The 25,739-nt window shown below is 42.8% G+C and overlaps 1 protein-coding gene across 28 annotated transcripts in view; it reads right to left on the bottom strand.

Annotated features, from left to right (window-relative positions):
• The window catches only part of LOC119698727 (WD repeat containing planar cell polarity effector), a 148,594-nt gene that overhangs the window by 5,245 nt on the left and 117,610 nt on the right, over positions 1 to 25,739 (bottom strand). For 25 of the 28 annotated variants that reach the window (XM_038131096.1, XM_038131099.1, XM_038131080.1 and 22 more), the window contains 2 exons: positions 9,894 to 10,029; positions 3,289 to 3,383 (listed from right to left, as the gene is read on the bottom strand). In XM_038131096.1, the coding sequence (XP_037987024.1) occupies positions 3,289 to 3,383; positions 9,894 to 10,029 (231 nt within the window). Of the gene's footprint in view, positions 1 to 1,792; positions 1,822 to 3,288; positions 3,384 to 9,869; positions 10,030 to 25,739 lie in introns of those variants that run through there. The other 3 variants (XM_038131101.1, XM_038131097.1, XM_038131104.1) reach the window with 2 other exon arrangements.

Raw genomic sequence — 25,739 nt, 5'->3', positions numbered from 1 at the left:
AAAAAATGTTGATGGAAATGTTTTCTTTATGGAAATGTAACTTCGTGGAAGCATAAAGTTGGTGTTACATGGATGGCTGTTCTTTTCCAAAAACCTTGGTGTGCACTAGAGGCTCCCCTTACCCTGCCAGCCATTTTCCTCTGCAGCCCATAGCTGCTGCCCCCTTCCCTGAGTCCAGAGCAGCTCAGATGGAAGTGCCCCATTTTCCTGTGCACAAGAAGCTCTGTGATGTGTGCTGAAATCAAAACACCTACTCCCAGGCCACAGAGGTCACACTTTGACCTACCAACTTTTAGCAACAGTGACCACTCAGTTGCAGTGACTTTCTGGAACCAAAGAATGCTCTAACCACTCCCTTGGGTAGGTCCTTAATGATGTGATGGCAAAGCTTTCTTCTGTGCATCATTCTCCTTATACAGCCTAAATGTTTGGGCTTGTGGATTTCACTGTTATAGTCCAGAGATTTCAAATTAACATCTCAGTTTATTAATTCAACTGCTTATGTGAAGGCAAGGACATCTTCCACAGAGCTTGGGGAAGGTCCACAGAGCTCGGGGAAGGAACAGTTAGCTGCTGGCTAACTCAGCCACAAAGCCAGAATCCCCTCAATGTCTCCAGACCATCACGGCTGTTGTGCTTTACTTCACTCTGTGTCCTGAGGCCACCAAAATCATCCAAAGGCCAAAGAAGAAGTCCTGTGAGATGAGGATTTCCCTCTGGTGCGACCCTGACGTGGTGAACTCTGGCACCTGGCCCCCAGCCTGTGCCCATCCTCCACCCAGTGCAAATGCACAGGGGCCTGCAGGAAGCTGCAGAGGTGGGGCTGCTGTGTGTTCTTCCTCAGTGCTTCAGGACTGGTAGAACAGCTCTTAGAGCACAATTTTACTTGGCACAGGCTGGTTTTGTAATGAAAGAAATAAATAAGTGCCATCCTGCTCTGCTGGAAGGTTGAAGTGTTTCTTTTAATTTTTTTTTTAAATGATCTGTTTGCACTGAATACTTTGGCCTCAAAAATAAAAGTTTAAACAGGAATTGCAACTGGGAGAAAGCTAAAGCACAGGCACTCTTGTGCCTTCACTGGTGCCGCCACAGTTATTTTATAATTGGTTTTATCTTATTTTAGTTTTTCCTTTAGTGTAGAACTGAGGAAGCACGTTTGTGCTGCGTGCTGCTGACTCACCAGCTCTGGAGAGAGGCTCGCCCTGTATCTGTGCTCTCTGTGCACCCCCACTGACTCCTAACCACCCAGGATCCCAAACCAGGCCAGGAGGGAATGTTCCCGTGGCAGACGAAGGACATGGGGGGCAGGGTAGGGTTTCCCTGCCCATATGGAAGTCTCCTCCTCCTCTCCTGCTGCAGGGAGTTTCCTGCAGGCTGGAAGCCTGCGAGCTGGTAGAGGGACAAGGCCTGGAGGCTGGCAGTGTGGGAAGGGATGGACCACCTCCACTGGCAGCACCCCGCAGTTAAATCAGTTCAGAGTTATAATGAACCCATGGGGAAGCATCTCACCCATTTCCCTGCAATATTGCTCTTGGAAGTGCCAACCCAAGTGCTGGTTAGCTCGTGTAAGATAAATGTGGCTGGAGGATGAGAGCTTCATGTGCTGTGCTCAACACAAAGCAGCAGGTGAAGCCCTACTCTAGCAGAACCGTATGGGAGCATTTCTACCAATTCCAGCAAGAGCCCTGCAGGCAGACTGCTTGCATGGACAGGCTTGGGGAGTTTCAGGAAGCTTCAAAATAGAGTAAATAATAATAAGCAGAAATAAAATAATAAATCAGAAATGGGTTACCTGCTCTGAAGGAATGGCTTTCATATTTCCTTAAAAAAAAAAAACAACAAAACACCCACCAGGTTATTTACATTCCATTCAACTCACTGGAAAACCCAGCCAAACAGAGGTATTACTTTCACTTTTTTTGATAAAAAAGCTATTTTATATCATGTTATTCAATGGATGAATTAAAATACTTAATATATTTCTTATACAAGTCTATACACGTAGGATATGTATATTCCCTCAAACACCACAACAAGTTAAAGCAACCATGATTTTTGTGGATGAGGCAGTGTGGAGATGCAAGGCCAGCAGCAGGTCAGGGATCCCAGGTAGCCCTGAGCTGTTGCAGGACTGGGATGGGCAGTCTGGGACAGTCGTGGCTGCAGCTCGCCTCTCTCCCTGCAGTGGGGTAGCCCTGGGGTGGTGGGGCTGCCTGCCTGAGTGCTCGCCTGCTGTCTTGGGAGGGCTGTGTGCTGCCAGGTTGCCGCAGGTGCTGCTTCAGGATGAGGCTTCATGTTACAGCTTGAGCAGAATTAACAGCTGCCAACATCAAAAAGAAGTCCTGCTGCAGGCAGTGTCCTTCTGCCCCTTACTTGGTGCTGTCTGTGGTGTCTTCTAATCCCCACACAGGGCAGGTTGGTTCATGGGATGGACAAAAGCCCACGGGAGAGAAAACGAACAGTTTTTTGGGTTGGGTTAATGTGCTGTCAGCTCCCTGCATGGTCCTGAGAATGTGGGTGGAAGAAGGTGGCCAGAGGGCAGCAGGACTGACCTGTTGTGGCAGTGGCAAGTTCAGCTTCACTGCAAGGTGGAAGTGTATCCATAACTGGCTTGTTTGAAACAATCTCTTTCAGCTGGGGCTGTAGGAACCACTCAGCCTCCCCATGCCTGGAGACTGCCTCCATTCCTACCTACCTGTCTGTACAGCAACGGGACACCCGGACAGGGCAGGAGATAAAAATCCTCGTCTCGCCCCTTGCGCAAACACTCTGATCTATCCCTGCCTGACTTCCGTCATGGGACTGCTCTTTAACCATGACCTTCTCGTGCTGGCCTGCTCCTCTGCTGCACTGCTGCACTCCCTGGGCTCTGCTGTGATGGGAATGCCAAGCACTGCCAAAGCAGGGCAGTCGCCCTCACTTCCTCCAGAGCGCCGCAGGAACCGCGTGCGCTGCTGCTGCCCAAGCCATGGAAGCGGGGAGGCTCTGCTGCTGCTGCTGGCTCCAGCACAGAGTAACAGAGCCACAACAGCTGGGAGCAACAAACCCTGCCTGTTTGTGTTAAATCAGGGATAGTGCTGCAAGATAAGGAGATTCAGGTGATTGGTTGACTTATTCTACTTTCCATGAGCCAGTAGCTGAGTCCTCCCTGCTAGGAATACACAAACCGAGCTCATGCTGCAATGCCTTGTTTTTCCTCCTGGATCCAAACGAATGTTCAAGACATGAATTATCAATATTTCTAGCTTCATCCCTCTGTGCATATTTGAAAAAGACTTGTTCACTTACCTTCCTGGTTGCTGGAAAAGGTTTTCTTGATCAGGGAGGTGGTGTGGCCATCCGCTCCAGGCTCAGTGTCCTCTGTTTGTCTGCGGCTAGTGGGTCTTGGAAAACAAAACAGAAGTCATAGAAGGGGAGGGAGCAATGCCTGCAGAGTTGGGGAGACACTGCAGAGCAGAGTAAAGCTGTTCTGTTTGTTTTCTGTCTTTTCAAGTATACAGCAGCCTGTGTAATTTCCTGGCTACAAACTGCAGCTCTTTTCCATCAGATGCCAGTAGGTTTGTTGACTGAGCGTCACTAGGATCACTCATTTGGCTGTGCAGTCGCTCCAGCACTGTCCTGTCATTCAAAGACGAGGTATAAAGCTGGTGGTGTTTTGAGTAATTACAGTTTTGTTAAGCAGGACAGGCTGGGGACATGTAACACACATAGCAGGCACCAGGCACTGCTGGCAGCCCTGCATGGAGGAAGTTGGGCAGATGCCAGAAGAGGAGGATATCAGACTCAAAATACAGCACTGATTTTCCGAAATTTTTGTCCCTACACCACTTTCATCACTGAAATCCAAGTTGTGAAGGAGGTGCAGGGCGGAAAGCATCAACTATGTGTTATGGGAAATGCAAAATGCAGATTAATTTTGTTGTTGTTGTTTTGTTTTGGTTTTTTTTTTGGTTGGGTGTTTTTTTTTTTTTTTGTTTTTTTTTTGTTTTTTTTTTTTTATTTTGCTAGTCTTGGTTTCTGCAGCCATCATTAATCTCTGCTTACACAGCCATGTGGAAAGGCAATCCATTCCCAGTGCAGTGGAACTGGAAACCTGGAGGCCACATTGTGCCATCTTGGCTTGCTGACTTGCTGCTTGTCCTGCCATCACAACCTGCCAGGCACCCGATGAAGTCCAAGGGAGCATTGCTCTCATGAAGAATGAGTCAAGTAGAGAAAATAAACTAAACATCCAATGCCAGGCCAACTGGGAACTCTTTTGGGAGGATTTTCATCGTCTGGGTAGCTTTTCCTCCTTAGTGGATGTAGTCATGTTTGACTCAAGTAGTGTTTTACTCAAGGGTGGCTTTCAGCTACAACAGTGGTGTAGCTGTGAGAATAAAAATGTGAATGCTTTTGTGCAGCAACCAATTTCTTCACTGCCACAGTGCAAAATCTAATTTAGCTTTGATAATACAAATAATACATTCCAGGCATAAAAAGCCCTTTATTACTGATGAGAACATAAATAATTAAAGAAAAAGCTGAGATTTCTCCCATGCTTTTGTCTTCCCACTACCAGCCGAAGACAGCTATGCAAGCAGCTGGGCACATGTAAAGCAACTAAAAGCACCTCTCCTCATCAGCTTTCTTGAGACATTTTTAAGCTGCAGTAATGCAACTCTCCCATCACACTAAGCTTTATTGGTTCAGTAGAAGAAACTAAGAAACTTCATTGGAGACCAGATTATGCTGGTTGCAAAAGCGGGGGGATTCTTCTGCTCTTTGACCCCATTATCAGCTCTGTAGTGTCTTGATCAGCTTTCTTACACACAGCCTTGGATTCTGCCGAGACCCGCAAATTGCTTTTTTGGCTGCCAAATTGCCATAACCCTTCTATTTTTATATTTTAAAAGAGCTTAAAACCCTCCATCCTCTTTGGATGTGTCTTTAAAATTGACCAGTACCGGGAGGATTTCATGTATATCCAAAGGCTTAGAAGAAGATGTTACCTCTACTGAGCTTCTAGTTTTACAGTCAACAGACATGAAAAGCCCAGCGGGGATAAAAGGAACTTAACCAGTTCAGTCTAATGCATATAAATCTACCTAAGAGCTCAAGGCACTGGAAGTACTCAATGCACTACATTTATCTGAGTCTAAGATATAGAAATGGGTCTTCAGCCCACATGCCACATGTCCCATTTTGATGCCAAGTTAATATGAATTAAGAGACTGAGATGAATAAACAAGGTCAGTCTGGGCTGGGCCAAGTTGAATCAATGTAAAATAATTGTCAGTATTTTCTGTCAGCAAGGCTGGTTTATCTTGGCTCAGGATTCTCAGTGCTATAGATTATAAAATGTTTTCAGTGGAACAGTTGGCAGACATTTTATTGATTTTTCTTTGTTTTGTGAATGCTGGAAAAATTTCCATTAAGTATACATGCCATTCATGTGATGAAGCCAAATTGCTTTTTCAAACTTTTCTTTCTTCAAGTGTGCTAATGCGTTAATACATTAGCAATCTAATTTAATCAAGAGGACCTTTGTCTGGAATCAAGAGGCCATGGAGCACACCTTGATGCATCTTGAGCATTTATGGGCTAAGAAGAGTTAATTTTGTATTTTCAAGGTGCAGTGTGCACACTGACTGATTAATTTGCCCCTCTGAATTTGGTAATGTATTATCTCAGTTTTACAGATGTAGAAATTGAGAGTGCAACTTTGCACAAAGCCATCTATATCAGCCTCCTGTTGCATTCTTGAGGCACATGAAGCTTCTGGGCCGAGCAGTGGCAAAGAATGAGAAAGAAGAGAAGAAAGAGAAAAAAGAGGGGGAAGGCTGCAGCAGTCAGGCAGCTGAACTGCTGAATCCCACTTCTGACATGAATTTCCTCCACCACATCACCACATCCCTGCATCACACCTATTAATAGAGTTAATTTGGAACTGAAAACTGCTCAGGCAGATAGAGCAGCTGGAAGGATTACACCTGAACCTGACAGACATTATCCCCCAACCAATATTCCTGCTATTTTATGAGTGGGTTTGCTTCCTGGTTAAAGAGGACTTTTGAAACAAGTGGAAGCCATAACAGTGATGAATGCTTACTTTATTTGCACAGAACAGTCAGGTAGGAGTAAGAAATCCATTAAATGCTGTTTTTTTATGTGACACACAAAAGGGGATGCTGTGGGATAACTCTAATTCCCTCCCTCTGTGCTGATTTAATAACCAACATACAGAACTGAAAGATGCTGTTAGAACTTCCTAAGGTTTGGTCAGTGATGCTACAGATTCAAAATATACAGACATGCTCATGAGATTAAATAAAAACTTTGCAGTGAAGTAGGAATGTATGTCTTTTTAAGGACATAATCAACAATAAAGTTCTACGGTAAAAATCACTGTGATGATAAACCCTTTTTCCTTCTATCCTAATCACTTGTATTCAAATAATAGCCTAATTAAAATTTGAGTAGTTCTGGTTTGGGGAATGGGGACTAGGCAGATGGATAATGAGCTAAAAACCCCTCCAATCCAGCTTCACACATTGCCAACAAATGGAAGATACTTAAGCCCACAACACATTATGGTAAGGAAAGAGAATGACACACTGATGGCGAGGAAACCCACACTGCAGCTACCAAGGCTAGTGGCAGAGGAGTGAGTGCAGTCACAGCTCTGTGTGACTCTGGTGCCAGACTCTGACATGGTCACAGGCACTGTCTGGTTGACTCATCCAGAAATGAGCTGTCTCACAAGCAGTCGATCAGCTCCTTTGTGTGGCTGAGAGGATCAGCATGCTACCTCGGTCCTCTGAACAACAGCATCCAGAATATCCTCCTCAAGTGCAAGCTTCTGCTACAAGGTTATGCTGATCAAAATGTTTTCAAAAACAGATAACAAAAGTAATGGGAGGACAGGAACTTCCTGGCTAAGATATAGCTGACACTTGGAAGGAGAGAAGGCAATGGTCAATGCCAAATGTAAGCCAGAGGTGGGATCTTTATCTTATAAAATTATTCACTGGACTGTGCATTGTTGGTGGTGTTTAACTGTCCTTTTTAGGTTAGAGTGAAAGAAATCGGGCAGCAAATGAATCGCTGCTTTCTGGAATGTTGTCCTGAAATCTTTACTGCCCATAATTTTTTGTATGTGTGTACAGCTCAGAAAGCTGACTATAGCTCTCCACTGGCAGCAACACCACTGCTGCTTCCCTAAAACACCATGGAGTTAAATCAAGAATAAGTTCTTAAAGAAATAAACCCTTGAGATTGTTTTATGAATGATTATTTTGTTTCCAGCCTCTTCTGTCCATTTTCTGTCCCTGTCTTCATCCCAGATTATGGCTTTCCTTGTTAAGCAAAGGAGATAATGATGCGAAGAGTTAGTTGAAGTGATTTTTTAACCACACAGCCTGAAAACTGGGCTCCAGTTACACATATGCAGATGTCAAACTCGCTGAAGGGCATCAGAAACAAGGTTGATTAGGCAAGTGAAACATAAGTGTCTTCTGCTAGTCTTCACAGGGCCCTTGCTCGTGACTTCTGCCTAGCTGTAACTCATGAGATATGCCTCAGCTGAAGAGAGCTGAAATACAAGGAAGAAAGAAATATGTGCTGTAGATGAGCTTCCAAAAACTGAGTGAAATGCAGATTTGGGACAGCACCGGGGACTGATGGGGTAGTTGTGTTAGAAATGCAGTAATGTAGTAATTGGTGTGACTAGCTGGTACAAAGATGTAAAGCCAAGGCAGATAATAAGAGACTCTGAAAGAAGAAATTGGATACTCTTGCTGAACAACTGCAAAGTCCTGGTGTAGTCTCTTACAGGAACTTAAAGAACCACTGCTACCCAGAAGAAGCCAATTACAAACCCAGAAGTCTCTGGTAATGCTGGAGTATCTGGGACAGAGAGATGAAACACTGCAATGACGCAGAACAGAGAACAGCCCTATTTATGTAGGGTCCCAACACTAAAACTTCCTTTCTTTACAGAGATTTCTTCATATGAAGAAGTCTGATGCAGACTTAGCAGCAGATGCATTATAGAAGAGCAGCTCTGGGAAACTGGAGGCAAACCAAGCCACAGCTGGGTGCTTCTAACAACCCGTGGCTTTCTTTAAGCACAGGGAAGAAGTTGTTGGAGTCACCTGTGCCTCAGCAGGTGACCTTCCCACCTGGCTGGTGTTGTCACAGGGAGTGCCTTTGAAACCTAAATTCTTGTTGGCAGGCTTCGAGCAGCTGTGGCCAGCCGTGAAAACTGTGAGAAGTTTTCTTCCTTAGCATTGTAAGTGGCCACCAAAATCTCCAGCCTCTCCCAGCAGAGGTCAGCGGCATCTCCAGGTGTCTGCAGGTGGAGGAGCTGGTGCATGGGTGGGAGCTTGCTTTATGGTCTCCAAACAAAAGCCTTGGGAAATCCCAGCCATTTATGCAGCTCTGGTGACTGCAAGGAGCCACTCCTGGGGCTCAGCAGCTTATGGCGACCCACCTGGGTAGGTGCAGGCAAACGTGGTCAGGTGGGGAGCCCAGGAGTCGGGGTAAAGTTGAGCTCTCAGCCTCTCCCGAGACGCCTGACGAAGGCAGACGTGGGACTGCCAGAGCTGTGTGAGTCATAGCAACCTCCGAAAGGAAAAGGGTGAGCGAAAGGGAGGGAGGACAGCATGTTTATACCTTGGGATCAGAGGCATGTTGGGATTAGTCTTGGCTCTGGTGCGCTGCTAAAGGAGCTCCTTTTATTGGAGCAATTGGAGCCCTCTGGAGACAACGCAGCCTCCAGCATGGAGACTATCTTTATAAGTTGCCCATATCAGTACAGTGGTATCTTCATCCCAAAAGTTAAGAAGGAATAACTGTGCACTGTATTTTTAAAACCAGGCCCACCTCCAAATCCATTAGATAGCTCTGAAAGCTTTAGAGCATGTCCATATCCTAAAAGTTGTAGGCAATGTATAAAATAAATACTTCACTCGTGGTGTGCAGCTGGTAAAATGAATATAACACTGCATACTGAAAAAACGTAATGCCCCCATGTGAGGGGAGACAGAAAACTAGTTAACATACAGATTTCCAGAAGGAAGAGGAAATAAGAAAATGAAGAAAGAAGAAAATGAACCTGGTGTTCAGCACAGTTATATACCAATGGCTGGGATGAATGTAATGTGGAACTTCAATGTCATACTCACACCAGATTTACTAAAAACATTCCTACAGACAGTAGGCATACAAAATAAAAATAAGACTATATACTACACATTTATATACTCACTGGGAACAAATAACTGGGTGGTTTTTTTTGTTTTCTATCAAGAATGCACAAAGAAAAATAACAGAAAAAATGCTTTTTGAATCTTTGCAGAAGAGCTGTTTCTTTTTAATTTCCTATCCCTTGCAAGGTAGTGTGCAGGTTGACTAGCAATGGAAGTGCTGGAAAAAATGCCAATTATCAGAACTGTTGTTTCTCTCATAGCTAAGTTCAAGGTTTTAATCAGTTTCAGAAAAAGGGCACTCTCAAAAGATCTTCACAGGGATTTTGATTACAGGCTAGTGATTTGCTCACAGAAATCTGTAAAGATCATGTCAGGTTTTTAAAAGTTCTGTTTACCACCTGTTAATTTGCTGTGTTTTCATTACTGTATTTCTCTTTTCTCCACATTCAACAAGCAAGGCTGCCTTTGCCCAGAAGACTTAATTTGAAAATGGTCGTGCTAGCATGTATTAAAAGCTTGCAAACTGGCTGGGTTTCTGGAGATTTCATTGTGTCTATGCTTGTCCTCTGGGCTTCCAGGTTATTCTTAGCTTATAGTGTGTTAATGTTTTATTGTGTTTACAGTCATGGTGCAGACAACCACTGCAGTTGTCAGGAAGGTTCAGAATATCAAACATACATTTTGAAACCATTCACAGCTCACCGGTGGGAGCAGCTCTGCGTTGGTGGTCTGTCAGCAGGGCCGGGAGCAGGCAGGTTGCACCCTCCTCCCTGCTCTGGAGATTGGTCAGGGAAAGTTTCACAAGATGGGTCTTCTTCATCTGACTGCCCCAGAAGTTCTGTTAAGATAGATCAAGATACGGTATTACACTTAATTCATCTGAAAGTACCAACCAAGCTGCCAGCTGTTTGCCTTGGATGCCCATAAGGACAAGGGTGTCCCCTCTTGCAGGGGATCAAACTGAATGGAAACCCGCATGCTTCCACAGCATTCACCCTTGGCTTTTCCCTTGAAAAGGAGGCCAAGTAGCCAATGACCAGCATCAGGAAACAGGTCCAAGAGTTTTTGAAAGACAGAGACGGAGTGTGTATTGGCTGTAGATAGCAAGAAGGAAATGCATTCTCTAAATTGTCAACTACAGAAGGTCCAGCTGGTTGCCAAAGGCTGCTGCATGAGCCATAGGGATCAAAGTCTTATCAACCAGACTAGTTCCCCAGAGAAGCATGTGTAACTCCTTCCTTTAAAAAGAAAGACTTCCCTTAGTTTTGTTTTAAAATATTTTGAAGCCTGAAGTCTTCAGTAGCTGAAGCATGAGCATCCAATTCACAAGTTCCAGTCTGAGCTCTGTGGTAAAAGAAATTATTTAAAAATATATGAACCACTTAAAAAATATAGAGGAGGAATTGCATATTCTAGGTGTGAGACATAAAAGAAATAAATAAAAAATTTAATCAAACCGCAGGCTAGCAGAGTTTGGATTAAGGAAAAAAAATCCTGTTACAGATAAAGACTTTAAAAGATTTTTCTCAAAATTGTAAGACCCTTTTGCATTTTTTCCTCTTCTAATCCTGTTCTACCCTTGTTCTCTGCCTTCCTGGACCCTGTATAAGCTGATCTGCAGGATACCCATGGTGGCACCGTGGGCAGTGGGGAGGATGTAACAGCCTGGCGAGTGTTGCCACGCTGTTGGTTTACATTTCGACTGGAGACCCAGAACGGCTGCTGGCTTAGGAGGGCAAATCTCCTCGTAAGCCTTTCTGAACCTCTGAGTCTTAAAAATCCAATGCTGTGGGAGTGCTGTGGACTATTCCTACTCTTCATGCCACCTAAATACTACTGGCATCTGTGGTGTGAGGGAGGGTGAAGCATGGAAAGGTTTGGCTTTCCCAGGTAGCTGACGTTGTCTGTCTGGGCTGCTGGTTCCCACATTTTCAACCATTCCCCAATGTGGGGAATGGTTGAAAATGGCCAACTCGGTTGAAGGCAGCACACCTCAAGCATGCACACCACACTACAATAAATAAAGGTGCTAAACCAGCACTGGTGCAATTTCTCCTCCATCTTGAAAAAAAGAATCCAAAGAGAAATAAAAGCAGAGGAGAAAACAAGTGTACGGGCAATGCTTTAATCTCAGAAACTCAAATCCAGGGCAAGTAAGGGAGGTTTCTCTGGAGATGCCTTCTTGGAGCCTTGCAGAATGAGAAGCCAAAAGAATGAGAGGTACAGTATTTAGAACTTATAAATGTTTGTGAGAAGCTGCTTTTCATATACATGAAGAGCTCTAGGGAAGGGCTTCAACACAATTCCTGCTGATGGGGAAAAAGAATAATTAGGCAAAATCCACTGCAGGTCTTGTGGAACAAACTTTGACAGCCTCTGCTTTGAAGCACAGCTCTCACTGCTGTGTTCCCACCTGGAATGGAGTCTTTGGTCCTGAAGAGGCTCCCTCTTCACTTGGCCAGACTTTGTTAAGAAACAGAATGTTAAAGTGTTAATGTTAAACAGAATGTTAAATGTTAGAATGTTGAATTTGCAAAATGTCAAAGCTCAGATGTGCAGTGTGAGTCGAGCATCTGTAATTAATTTTACTTTTCTCTTCTTTTTTTTCTTTTTCCACTTACTCAGTAACAACTAAGGCCTACATAATTTACCCCCTTAAAGCTACAAACTTTCACCAATACATGATGCCCATGACTTCTCTTGAGCCACCACTCCTGGGGTGGGGACATTTCAGAACATAAAACCCTGAGAGATGCTGAAAGAGGCGTGTGTATTGAGATAAGAAGCGAATCAGAATTAGGTCAACTTTTTCTTGATCTCTTTCTATCACACTACTGATCTGTGTTTTCTTGTCTCTGCTGAGAACCAGTACTGAGTAAATCCCAGTCCTCACACCAACCACTTCAGTGTAACTCATGCATGTGCTCCTGGTGGTACCCGCAGCTTTTTAACGTGGAGTGGGCTACAATTTGGATGTATAGAATCCTTGGGTGCCATATTTCTAATATATGAATGCTATGAGCAATTAATTACAGCATGGCCAGTGACTGATATTTTGTGCTATGGATGTAGCACAGCTACACCTTATCAAAAAATGTTACTGGATCCATGCAAACCTCATGAAAACAGAGCAGTCTGTCATCTGCAAGCAAAAAACCAGGGGAAGAGCAGGGTTCTTACCCACAGGAGTGCAAATAGATTTCTCTGCACTTTCATATCTAAAATAAATATCTGATATGTTAAAACAGTTATGAGGATTGAACCTATTGTGGTCTGGGGATACAGCTGCAGTGTGGATGCCAGGAGTGGTTCAAAGCCGCAAAACCATCAGATATGAGCTATAGAGTAAAGAAATAAATATTTTTGTTGTGGGACAAGGACTCTGCTCCCTGTGAGAAGTGCTAAAGCAGGAAAAACAAATGCGCAAGGAACAGTGTTTAAACAACACAGCCCTTCCCAAACTAGAGGCAACATGTCCCACTTTTAATTAGAAAAGGAAGGATTTTGGCAACAATACCACAGAGCTGGGAGAGGGTGGTGGTCCTCACATCTAGACAAGGACTCTGGCTAGGATTTGGTGCTTGATAGAGACCTGACTTTGTGCTAGCACTGGAGAGATCAAAAGTTTCACCTAAGATTTTGTATTCAGGCAATCCGAGACATTCCTTTGCCTTCTTGCACAATAAACTTTTGCTGTTTAAATTCTAAACTACTATTTGCTTAACATTTTAGGATCTGGGGACTTCAATCTGAATTTGAATATCAAAAATTTGAGAGTTGTATTGTGCTAATATTGTGGTTTCATCATTAAAGTAATTTACCAGATGCAAGTATATTAATCTTTCATGCTAAAATCTTTAAAAAATCCCATTTGTCATGATCGATATTGGGATAGCATTGTGTATACCCAACCATACAATGACCCAATGCACATTCTGCATTTCCAAAATTAAATGGTAATTGCTATTGCTACATCTCACACCTGTCTGAAAGAGCCAAATATCTTTACAAGTCCACTGAAAGTTCTCCTGTGCTTTAATGAGCAGGATGCTCTCTGGTTAATGCATGCAGGTGATGAGATATCACGCCTTGCCTGCCCACACATCTGTCATTATTTAGACATATCTATTCTTTTTGAATCTGTGTCTGCAAATCGGAAGCTGTTTCCATTCTCCAGGATCCTGCACTGAACTTCCACGGATAAAAATGCATTTCAAAACGTGCAAATCTGTGGTAAAACGAAAATCTCCTTTTAATATTGTTTGCAAAATTGACAGCCCTACTTAACAGCAGCCATTAAATTATTTACAAAGTAGCAGCTGCTCTTGTAGCAGCCTTTTTTAGGCGTGAAAAATAAACTAGTTGATAAGTGAAAGATAAGCCATTTGACTTCCTCTTTGTGTGCCTGGCATGGTGTGCAGAGCCAATTCTGTACAATCTGATGTTTACAGAGCAATCCTCGTGTACGACCTCCTTAGGCAACAGGGACACAAGAAGCCTTTAAAACGCTGAAGCAAGCATTTAATCAGAACTCTTCATGCTGATCTCTGAAAAATTCAATAACTTTAAAAAAATTTAACTCTTTCTAAAGATAAAATATCACTTTTTTTTGCTTCAAGAATTGCAAATATATCCCAATGAACTCCCAGTGAACCACATAGACTTCAGCCACATTGCTGTTTTACTGAAAAAAAAGAGGTAAATAGTGTTTTTCTGAGAAATTAATCAAGGGTCTGAAGAAATGCAAATAGTTAATTCAAGTGAGTGCTGTAAAACTGTAGACTTTACTAACAATCACACTTTCTTTCTCTTAGGCATTTAAACAAATTAATTTTTTACTTGAACAGCTAATTTTATGCAAATAAATTCATATCTTCTCTTATTATGCAATAATATTTTTTTAAAATTAAGTATTTATGTTTTACCTATTGAAAGCTAGCTGTCATGATTTTATGTCTTTTGGGGATTTTTTAAAGGCAGATAACTGCTGCAGAAGGCATGAGATTGAGCACGATTTTACACATTATCACGTTATGATAACTTAATTCTATCCCAGGTTTTCTCAAACTACATAAAGCTATTTCTAAAGCCACTGTATAAAATTCTTCTAGCATCAAAATCACTGGGAACTTCCATTGCTGATCTGAGTGTGGTCAGCTCTGTTTTCTGGCTACAATTGTTCTCCTGAGAAACGTCTTTCTAAATAAACATATTCTAATAAAATTGTTTTGTTTCAACAAATTCCTGCAGGGAAACCACAGAGCTTTGTTTGTGAGTGTGGAAAAATGTAACTCTAAACTTCTTTGCTTTTTCTTGGCTAATTTTCCATGGATTTTTATTTTTAGATTATTTTTGTGTTGTTTTGTTAATTTCCAAGGCTGACATGTTTGCATTTGACAAATACAAATTGTCAAAATATTGGTTTTGTAGTACTTCTAAAACTCGTTGAGAACAGCTGTTACTTTATAGAGAGCTGGATAAGATTATTCCTGAAATTAAATCTGAACATCTCCCAGTTCTGTTGTTTAACAATTTGATGTCTGAGAAGATAAGGCACTTCAATCACTACCAGTAGAATCAATCCTTAATAGTAGCATAACATGTCATTATTTCATTAGGTGGGTAGTAGAGGTATTAGCAGCAGTAAAACTGTTTCAGTGGGCGTGCCAGGAAATTTAGGAATTAATATAAAAGTTATAAAGATAAAACTAAAGAAGAAGCTAACATTTATAAACAACTGCTTTGTTTTGTTGTGTTGCTTTTTTGGTTGTGTAGACAATTATACTTCATTTAGCAGTTTTCAGCAGCTTGCTGGGAAATCTGGTTTTAAAACTTTCTGCAAATGGAAATGCTGAGTCTTTACTAGCATTGGTTGAGATTTCCATCTCTAGTACTTGTTTGCTCTGCTAGAATCATACACAAAGTTAAGCTAACCGCTATGCAGCCTGAATAGTTAATTTTATATTTCCCTGAGCCTAGGTAATCAGGTCCTTAGGAACTACCGCAACAGTGCCAATATTAATTAATTTTAAAAAAGAAAAAATAATAAAAAGATGTGTCTTACAGGGTGATCCAGATGTGACATTACCAAGCTGTGGTGAGTCTCCATCTGAAAGGGACTGAACAACCAAGGATTTGCTTTAATTCCAGCCCGTCTCACTTCAAAGTCTTGACCGGTGTCTCAGCAATAGAGAAGCTGCACCTCTAGATGTTATCAGGTTTTCCAGCCTGTGTGAAGTTTGCCGGGCAATCCTGGCAGTGGGTGAGTGGCTCTCCCCTCCCTGTGGATGCCTGTGAACCGGCTGGAGTGCCAGGATGAGCAACCTACAGCTGCTACTGCTCAGCAATTACGGCAGGCACAGAAGAGAAGACAGTCCTGGAGACTAGGCAATGTCTTTGTTTGGTAAGTGATGCTTTAGACACAGTCTTTATTTTCCCTTTTTTCCCATTTTTTTCTTTTTTTAAATTTTAGGTGACTCTCTAGAAATAGTTGTTCTAAAACAAAGCTATGGAAGAGCTGCTGGCAAGCAGAGACATTCCCATTGTTTGGGGTGAAGGCTGCAGCAGTGGAAATGTGGGCGCGTGCTCCCGAGCATCCCAGCGAAAGCATTCAGGGAAGATCTCATTATTCATAAGTGATGCTCCAGAGACTCCACATAGGCAAAAGCGCCTCTGGCATTGCAAGCCCCAACCCACAACGGGCAAAGCCGGCAGTGCCGAACCTGCGTGTTCCTTCAGCTGCTCTCCGTGCCGCCTGTGCGTGGGGCACACCCTCTGCTTGGCACTTCCAGCTTAGGGACCCAGCTCCTCCACTCCCGGCTGCTGCCCTTCAGGCATCCAGAGCAGGGGGAAGTGCCGGCCAGACCGGAGGCAGGTAGGCTCCGGGGAGAAGAAAACCATTTCAAGGGGTTAATTGAAAAAGACAAATCTGCAAACACGAGATGCAGAATGGGAGCCTGCAAATGAATGCTGCCAGCTGGAAGCTGGCCAAACTGATAAAGCAGAAAAGAAATTGAGGGTTAAATGTTTTGGATGCTGAAGGCTTTGAGTTCAAAGAGGAGCTCAAGGAAACTCCCAGCCACCAAGTCCATACAAAGAGGCTCTAGGCAAACACAAGCCTTCTGCTGGACGGCTTTATCCTAAACAGTTTCCAAAAGGCAGTGGTTCAAATGAATGGTTAAGGGATATCTTTCAGCATCTGGGAGCTCTTTTACAAGAAAAGATGATGCCCACAGGTGAGCTATGGCTGAGGGGCAAAAGGAGTTGCTTTCCACAGGGAAGAGGATGAGAAGTGCATCTGCCCACATTGGGTTGGAAGAACAATGTGTAACTGTGGATCTATTTTCCTTGCTTGGTAGAAAAGATCTTGTCCTGAAGGCCAGGAGTTGACAGCAAGGCTGGAGGTCACTCTGCTTTCCCAGGAGCACCAGCTCCTGTCCACATCAGGAGTGGAGTGCTGATGGTAACCTATTTCCCACCAGTTATATGAAGACTGAAGGATCGAAATAGAAATTTTTGCCTAAATCCCTGGAAGAAAACACCTTGGATTAAAAAAAAAAAAAAAATCTGGTTTAGGTCTGAATGGGCTACTCTTTTCCATGTGGTGGATTGGGAGCAGGAAAGGCACCTTCTTCCACTCGGAATCAGGAAGCTGGACTCAAAACAGAGGATGGGACAACTGGTGATGTGTTTCTCTGATAGAACACTCTCTGTGCCAGCCCTTCTTCTTGTGGTTTGGTGACAAGGACCCTGCATTTCCCATATTGTCCCTTCCCTGTGCAATCAGCCACCCTGGCACCTCAGAAAGCCTTTTTTTTTTAAAAATCAGCTCCTAGTGCAAGAATTGTATTTATGGACGGGAAAGTAGTATCCACACTTTTTCAGCAGGTGCATAGCTATGCCATAGCATTGGAGCAAGACTAGAGTTCAAGAGTTAGGTAATTGTATCTCTCTCAAAAAGGAATTGCCTCAGACCAGTTAATTTGTCAAGATAACGAATTGCAGCAATTCTCCTCATTTGGAGCTGGGCCACTAACACTGATCTGAACTGTATTTAAACTCTTGATGACAGAGACTGAAAAAGATATTGCAATACTGGAGGTACAGGTTCCTAAAGCAAAACTGCATGTACAGCTAGAGCTGAGAGGCAGCAAGGGCATGTGAGTACACATCCTGCACATCCCTTAGATATGAAGAAATTCCCTGGGGCACCGACTCTGGTGCCTGGGCAGGCAGAGTTCATCTTGAATCTTTGGGAGTGATTGAGGTCCAAAAAGGATAATGTAGTACCCATCAAGTCTCAGTTTCTGCAATATGAGATAACACGAGGAGAATTTTTACCTCCCCCCATCCAAATAAAGAAACATACCCCAAAAATACTCATCTGAAGTTATTGAAAACTTTCTGGTAGCAGCAACAAAAACTCCTCTGAGGGCCTGATGCTGGGATTTCCATGGCATTGTGTTCTGTCATGCATGTCAAGTATGGTTGCTGCCATATTTTCTGTGTCACAGCAGGCATTAACAAGTTTGGAGGAGTAAAAAAGCAGAAGAAAGATTCAGTGAAAACGCAGGCTTAGGCCAATGACTGTCCCATTTCTGATGGAAGTTAAGTAGACAGCACCAGGTAAAATGAAATTATGTATGTTCTTGTGCCAGACCTTCTCCTCTGGCTGCCAGGCATTCCTTCCTCCACAAGAGAGACATGGACCAGAATAAACCCTGTACACATTGACTCAGGGAAACTGAAAGGAATCTCTGACTCCTGCCTTGCACTGGCACACCCTCTCCATGAAAACAATGGATTGAAAACAAAATTGATTGTTAACTCTGTGACTTTGTCTGTGCCTTAAAAAGCATCAACATGAGAAATTAGACAGATTATTTCAGAATATTTCTGCGCAATAGCCTACTTGGGAATGAAATTTCTTTCTTTCTTATGTTATTCAGAATAACAATTCTCTACCTGTAAGTGCACTTAATTTAGAAAAGCAAAGTGGCTTTTATTTTGGAATAAGTGCATCCACAGGCAAAGTTCTTTCCAAACAGCCAATCTGGCCATTGCCACATGTAAACAATTTATGTAAACATAAATTGATGAGGATGGTAAAGAACTCATGAAGGTATGGCCTGGGACTTCTTACTCAATTTGCAAGCACTTACTTAGACTTATCTTCCTCAGGGCTATTATGGTGATCAACCGACCTTACAGAGAACTAGGTTCAATTTAAACAACATAGTCATATGTTTGAAAAAGAAATGAGCTTTTGAAAACTGCTGTCCCCCAAGTTCCAAGTCTATTTTACTTCGGTTGATCTTCACTTTTAAATATCTGTCAAGTGGTAATCTAGGATTTAGTAGATCTCAGAATTGCTGATTGCCCATAGGGTTGGTCTAAGGCTGGCAGGGGGTGGAGGTGAAGTGTGTGCAGCCTCTTCTAGAGCAGGTGAGTGGCTGCTGAAGGGTGACTTTACATTGCCTGCAGCTGCTTTCTTGGCTTTGGCTAAAGCAGACACGTCTTACTGTGTGCAGACTGCAAAGAGTGGCTTAAATGCTAAGGTAGAAAGTTGTGGAAAGAACAGATCTTTGCAAGGTGGGTTTTCATCTTGTGCATCCTGTTGGGTGCTTATTCTTTTTCTTCCCAAGACTCTTCTGCTGCTCAAGTGCTCCTGGGAGGGAAACGGCCACTCCAGACTGGAAATCATGTTTTTGCCATGGCTTGTGCGTGTGTCCACACAGTATGGCAGCAGCAAGAGCCATGTGGGAGATGCAAAGTGACCTAGATCAGCATTCCTAATTCCTGAAGCCATGCTACCTGTCCTGTGCAAGTGATGTGAACCAAATACCAGTCATGTTAGAGACTGACCTTGTTTTCTTGGAGAAACCTGTGTAAAAATGGATATAACAACACTCTTGACACTTACCTCACAGGATGTTGTGAAGCTTAATTAAATGTGTGCAAAAGCATTTTGAGATCCTTAGATGAAAGAAGTTTTTATAAATGCAAATTATAATAATTACAGCTAGTAACCACCATCAACTACTGAAACAATTAATTCAGGTTGCCACAGGCCATCACAACAACGTGTGCAAAGAGGAATCAGCCATTTAATGACATATTTGTTGCGTGAGAACTCAAAGCCTTAAAAATACTATAAACAAAGAGGAAAAAACTAGACACTCAGGGCTTGCCTCTGAGGGTGCTGTTGGTAGAAGTTTCCTCGATTGTTTCCATCACCTCCGTGTTTGCTTTGTGATTTGTTCCCAAAAAGAGCCTGCCTTAAAGACTGCATTGTTGGGATCATTTTATGTCGCTATGATTTTTAAATTTAACGTGGCAAGAAAACTGAAAATGACTGCAAACGCCTTGGCTTACAAAAATTTGGAAATACCTGAATATAACTCTGGTTTTGGTTAATTCTCCCTTCACCTGGACCCCCTCCCCCCACCCCGCACCCCCAGCCCAGCCCACTTACAGCATCACAGAATAGACTTTGGCTACAGGGCATTATCCAGCTGACTTTCCAAGGGTGAAAACAAAAGCCAAGCAATCAAGATGTGTCTGGCCAAATACTTAAAGGCCCAGTGCACACATTTAGTTGACAACTGACTGAAATCTGAACCATTTTGTTCAGCCTTTCTTGTTGCTTCAAAACTGATTTGGACTTAAACAGCTAAAACCTACAGGTGTTTAAATGCTCTCCCTTGTCAGCAGAGCAGCCTCATCAGATATGGTCTGAGGATGCAGTCAGACTGGAAGAGATATCCTAAGACCCCACAGGTGAATCCCAAAGAGCAGGCTAGCCCACCTGTGGCCCTCAGGCTTATTTTGCTTGCCTTTAAAGATGAAAATTCAGAGAAGCAGGAGTTTCTAAGCACCCAACTTACCAAAGCAATTAGGCTAAATGCACTGCAGCTAGAAATTTAAGCAATGCACTGAATTTAATTTGAGAGTTCATGGATGTAAAATTGAAACCTTTAACAGCATCAAATTAAATCAGCTTTCTGACCAAGTGAAAAATTCTATGCTATTGAAGTTTGAAAAGTGTGAAGCACACACCTATTAAAAAGAGAGTTTTTTCTTTTTTTTTTTAATGAAGAAAAACTTGGGACCAGTTAGTTGCCTAATCCAAATAATGAAAAAATGGGAATACTACCTGTAAATAAACCTCAAATTATAAAACAGCATTGCTTTCTAACCTCTGCCAGACTAATGTATTTGCAGTCAGTGGGTTTCACAGAAAAAAAATGTTACTCGGGCTTGGTTGTGTGGACTAAACTTATTCTGACATCAACAAGCTTAATGTGTACCAAAACTGAAAATTCTTACTTTTTTTTTTTTAGTCTCTTTAAAAGTACTGACTTTAGGATACTAAGTTGGTAATGTCTCAGGTAAGTTTTCATAAAATGAGGGCCAAGTTTTTATGGGGTCTGTGTGTGTCTCTGCATAGAAAATTAGCAACACTGATGCAATGCATAGAAAACATGCTACACAGCTGGTACCAATGTGTTGTTTTAAACCTGCAGACCCTCAAACTTTATGGTAATGAGTATATATGCAAACTCTGTGCTTACACACACACACACACACACACACACACACACACACACACACACACACACACACACACACACACACACACACACACAGAAGATATGCATAAAGGTATCCTGGAATCTGGAATCACAGAATATCCTGTTGCTAAGCTCACTTAATGACACTTATACAGTACTCTGCTCAATGTCTCTTGGCTAAATCCTACAACATAAGACAAACCTTGGAAGCATTTTCTAAATGCACCTCAAGGCACTAGGACATAAAAGGAGTTGGGGCAGGTGCACGCCTCGTTTTACCCATCTCCAGAGTGCCCTGACCGACATTTTACAATTTCAGCCACACCAGAAAGGAGTGGCTGAAAAGGCACTGAAGCAGATAATGGGGCAGGTCCTCCCTGATATTTGCATCCTGTCACTCACCTGCTGCAGGGCTTTGCTGGACAGACTTGCTGATACCAGCAGCGCATTCTGTGGTTTGGGTGCCCAAAGGCTTTAAGAAACTGATGTGACCCTGTTGGCACCGAAAACCCTGATTGATAGGTTGATATTTCCTTCCCACCCTTTCCCACTAGAAGAGACTGATTTAGAGGAAAACAGCTTTGGAAAGGGGACACACTACACTTCATGTGCCCTGTCAAAGGGGAAATGCAACATTGCAGGAACAGTGGGTTTTTCATTCCCAGGCTGTTCCTTCCACTCCCTGGGAAGATCTTCTCCTGACTGATATCCCTCAATTACAGAGTGGTAGGAATACCAGAGCGTTTTTTCTTTTTAAAACCTCACAGAGGTAGTTTACACTATGCACTGCCTCCTGCAAACACCAGTACTTTCTTCCTGCCTATTTAAATAAACTGTGTCAGCAGGAGCAGCAACTGTGGACACCACTTGGGAAGCTCAAAGCCCTGGAGGGAGCTGTGGGCAGTTCCTGGCGTTGCTTGTGCTTCTGAAGGCAACCAAAGAGGACAGTCCATGAGAAGCAATGCAAAAAACTGATGCCTCAATGCCAGGGAAGAAAAGTCACCATGGCTCCTGCTAGTGTCTCCTCATCACCCCATTTCATTCCCTCCCTTGCTCCTCTTTTCATTGAAGTAGACAACAGGAGTTTGGAGATTAGCTTCTGTCTCAAAACAGAGGCTCACTTCTTCAGGAAAAAAAAAATTAATTTTAAGGGAAGGTAATTAACTTACATTGCATTCTCTGATATCTGTTAAACGCAGCATTGCTTGTCAGCCACTCCTTTTATCACTTAAAGTGCATTTTGTATCCATGGAAAGCAATTAATGTTCAATGGGAAAAATTTGCCCTTCCAAAGGCATCTTTCCACTTTCCTGCATTGCAGCAGTGATCTTTTTCCTTTCTTACGTGCCACCACGAGTCCTTCTCACATAGATGTGCATCACCCAGAGATGTTTACTTCTACCGGGCTATTCCTGTGCCCTTACAGTCCTTCCTTACAGCCTGACTCTGCTCCCTCTGTCTTTTCTCTGGTTTCAGGTGGAAACCCTTCCTCATGTTCTCTGGCACATTTTTGGACTGGTTTAGGCTGCAGTTGGGAACTCAGCCCATTGCAGGGAGGATCCTGGCACCAGGATACTTTCTGATCTGTTAAGAGTTGCTTGAAGCAACACTCTCTATAAGAACAGTGCTCAGGGTAAAGCAGGCTTACAGCTCTCTGCTGCTTTCAGGTCTATTTGACTAATGATTTTGCTTCAAAACCAGCAAAATTACCTTTGGGCTCACCTAAACCAGCTGAAGCACAGTGCCATGTGAGCAGCTTGTGCCTGGCCCTTGAGGCTCTTCTTATGCCTCCCCTGGGACCCCAATGGAGCAGGGGTACAAGCAGCCACAGTGACCAGTGATGGTGTTTTTAAAACTGCTTGCCTAGCTGGCTTTTCATCTTTTCCCTTTGTACCACAAACAAGAAGAAGAACCTGATCTGAAACCACATGTGAAAATAAGGATCTCTTCAATTTATTTTTCTGAAATCAAAATAGATGTGTTATACTTTCAAGCCCCTCCAACAGCACCGATATAAAGGTTTAATCACTGTTATTTAAAATAATACAAAACAAAAGTGAGCTAGGATGCCAGTAAGCTAGAGCAGAGGAGACAGCTTTCTAGGCAAGCTGAGTGGCATAAGCAGTGGGAGAACATCTTCGTGGCAGCTCTTAATATGAAAACGGTCAAGGATTACTTCACAGTCTTGCAATAGCAGATGGCCAGAGCCATTTAATCAGGCATCTTTTCTATTCCTAAAGCCTATAATTATCTGTTATAAGGACAACATCAAATTGGCACATGAGTTTTTCATTTCCCATCCCCAAATTGAAGGGGGGCATGGCTACCAAATTTTGGAAGGCCTTGCTCTCATGAAGAGACCTGCAACTGCCCAACTTGGGGAACTGTAGCAGAGATGGCACCTGAATATTCTTGTACTGGCTAGGATTACCCTGGGCTGTGCAGCGCATGCTCAAGAATAACCACTCCTGTGCCATGGAGTTACTAGAAATCTGGAAGGAGGTAAAAGAAAAGCCAGCTTGCTCAGATGCTTATCACAACAGCATGGTACTATTTGAGATTTAATCTATCAGTATAAAGAAAAACACCACCAAATTTAGGGCATGCTCAGAACCTGCTCCCTTTCAAAGCAGAAAAGGTGAAGGCAAAGCGGAATCCCAATGATCGTCTGGCACAACAGATTCTCTGGTCCTGATGAAGGCCAAGCTGGTTTAACCATTATGTTGAGCTGATCAAAATCTGATTGAAAGTGAAAACATTTGCATTTCCAAACATAAGGCAAAAAAGAGGCTATCCTATGAGTACTTAATGTATTCTGAATACTGCTACTGGAGAATATTTCAAAGATTGCTTTTCTTCTAAAAATACTTTTCCCCCCCTCATAAACCCTGACTTTTATTTTAAAACTTTTAAAACTCCCCTACAACCCAAAACTGTTTGCTACATTTTGGGAAGTGCCTGAAGCTTTGTTTAAAAACAATTTCAACTTCTTAATACACATCGTGTATTTTACTATTTCTTCATCATGCATACCGCTTATAGAACAAAAAAAAAAAAAGCACTATTTCTGACAAAAAAGTTCCTTTAAAACTAGTTCTTCAGTTTTTTATTCTTCTCTTTGAAACGAGTGGACTTCAAGTTGTAATTTCTAATACAGTATTTTAAACAACTTGTGAAGGACTCATCTATAAGAACCAATATTTTCAGGCTTCAACTCACACAAGTAATTTAACATTTGCACTGGGCAAAGCAGTTTACCTCCTGCTGACTGTAAATTACTGATAATATTGACTGTTTCTTTTGCCCCAAAATAGGGTGAGATCAGTGTGTGCAGAAACTCTTCTCCTGGTTTTGTAAATATTACCCTTCTTTGACAACTGCAGCACCGGGAACCAGAGACACGCTGAATGAAATGCAAACAGACTTATCTGTTAGTAAATAATTTCAATTAGGTGATGGAAAAGCACCCGGAAATAAAATGTTTATTGCTTTCTTCGGCCTTTCCTTCCCCTCGGTTTCACACTGTGTTTTCCCGGAGTGGACAATGAGAAGTTTAGGATGGGGGTCGTATGGTATCCCTGCACACCCCAGCGCAGCCTTTGTGTACCATGGTTGTTGTCACACTGACACCTAATGGCAAACACGAACGAGAGGATTACAGCTGATTCCCCAGGGGTGTGCTTTCACCCTATGTGGCAAAAATTACAGAAAACAAGCAAGCTTAGGAAATGGACTTCACCTGGCTCTGTGGTCAGCCAGAGGGAGGTGACAGCGAGGGGCCCTGGCATGGGATGGTGCTGGAAGGATGGGCAGCCTGCCACAGAGAGGTCACACAGTCCCCAAAGGAAAACACAACCATCCAAGGCTAAAATGAGGAGGCCAGAGTCATCCCAAGGGTTGGTGATGGTTGTAAAGGTCTAATTACATCCAGTTCTTTACCTGCTGTCTTGGTTCTATTCCAATGAGTGGACAGCAAAACTCCCAAACACACACGGGAATAGACTGGGGCAGTACAGTTGACAATAATACACGAAAATAAGGCACTGACTAAAGCCTGTGTTTCCTTCATGACTGGTTGAGGAATGTTTCTGGAATGCTTTACTGTTAAAATTCTGTTTATTACAGTGATCAGTGTGGTGCTAATTCCTCCCTTACATATCTGAGGCAACGGCAGCTCAGTGAGCAGGATGATCTGGGCTCACACTGCAGAGGAGAGTGCCCACACAGGCTCAATATTTGCCTTCATGAACTAAAGATTTTGCCCTTTGGTTGCTAAAAGCAAGGGCCTAAGTCAAGCACTCTGTAGCTCTTTTCTTTGGCCACAGTGCATCCTATACAGTAAAATAAATAATTAATTTTAGCCATCCTCTTGCATTTGTGTGATAAGAGTTTGTATTATTTAAGCAGAGGTGTGGTGAAATTTAGTTGTGAATTTCAAATAGAGTTCAGGACTGGGTTCCAAATCCTTCAGTCACAGGGTGAGCTCATGTAAGGCTCCTGATGGTTCACCAGCACCTACCAAATAATGTAAAAACACATCCTGGGATTATTCTGTAAGGTGTCTGGGATGGCCCCAGAATTAGCTCTTCATCTGGTGCGCTTTACATGTGTTTGGAGGTCTCCAGGGGGAATTTTAGCAGCAAGAACATTATCAAGAGAAAGGAAATTCAGCAGAAGTAAATGAGTAACCCTAGCAAGATGTAGCACAGGTTTCACTAAGCAAAAACATGATGTAGTTCTTGTGAAACAATGCTAGATTTAATAAAAATAGAGAAGCCATGCTTAGATTTTTAACACAGCTACAGGAAAAAAATATTGACTTCCACGTTCCTTTACAGGGAAAATTTTTAAACTATCAGTTAAGTGGTTAATCCATGGAATCTAATTTATGTGAGAACCCTACCCCAACTTTTTATTGATGTTGTGGTGTCCCTGGGCTGGGAGGGCAGGAGACAGAAATCAAGTGGCTGTTGCA

This window comes from Motacilla alba, chromosome 3, assembly GCF_015832195.1.
Source record: "Motacilla alba alba isolate MOTALB_02 chromosome 3, Motacilla_alba_V1.0_pri, whole genome shotgun sequence".
In the NCBI taxonomy this organism is placed as follows: Eukaryota; Metazoa; Chordata; class Aves; order Passeriformes; family Motacillidae; genus Motacilla; species Motacilla alba.
The sequence above is the reverse complement of the archived record's forward strand: the minus strand, read 5'-3'. Positions and strand labels throughout refer to the sequence as shown.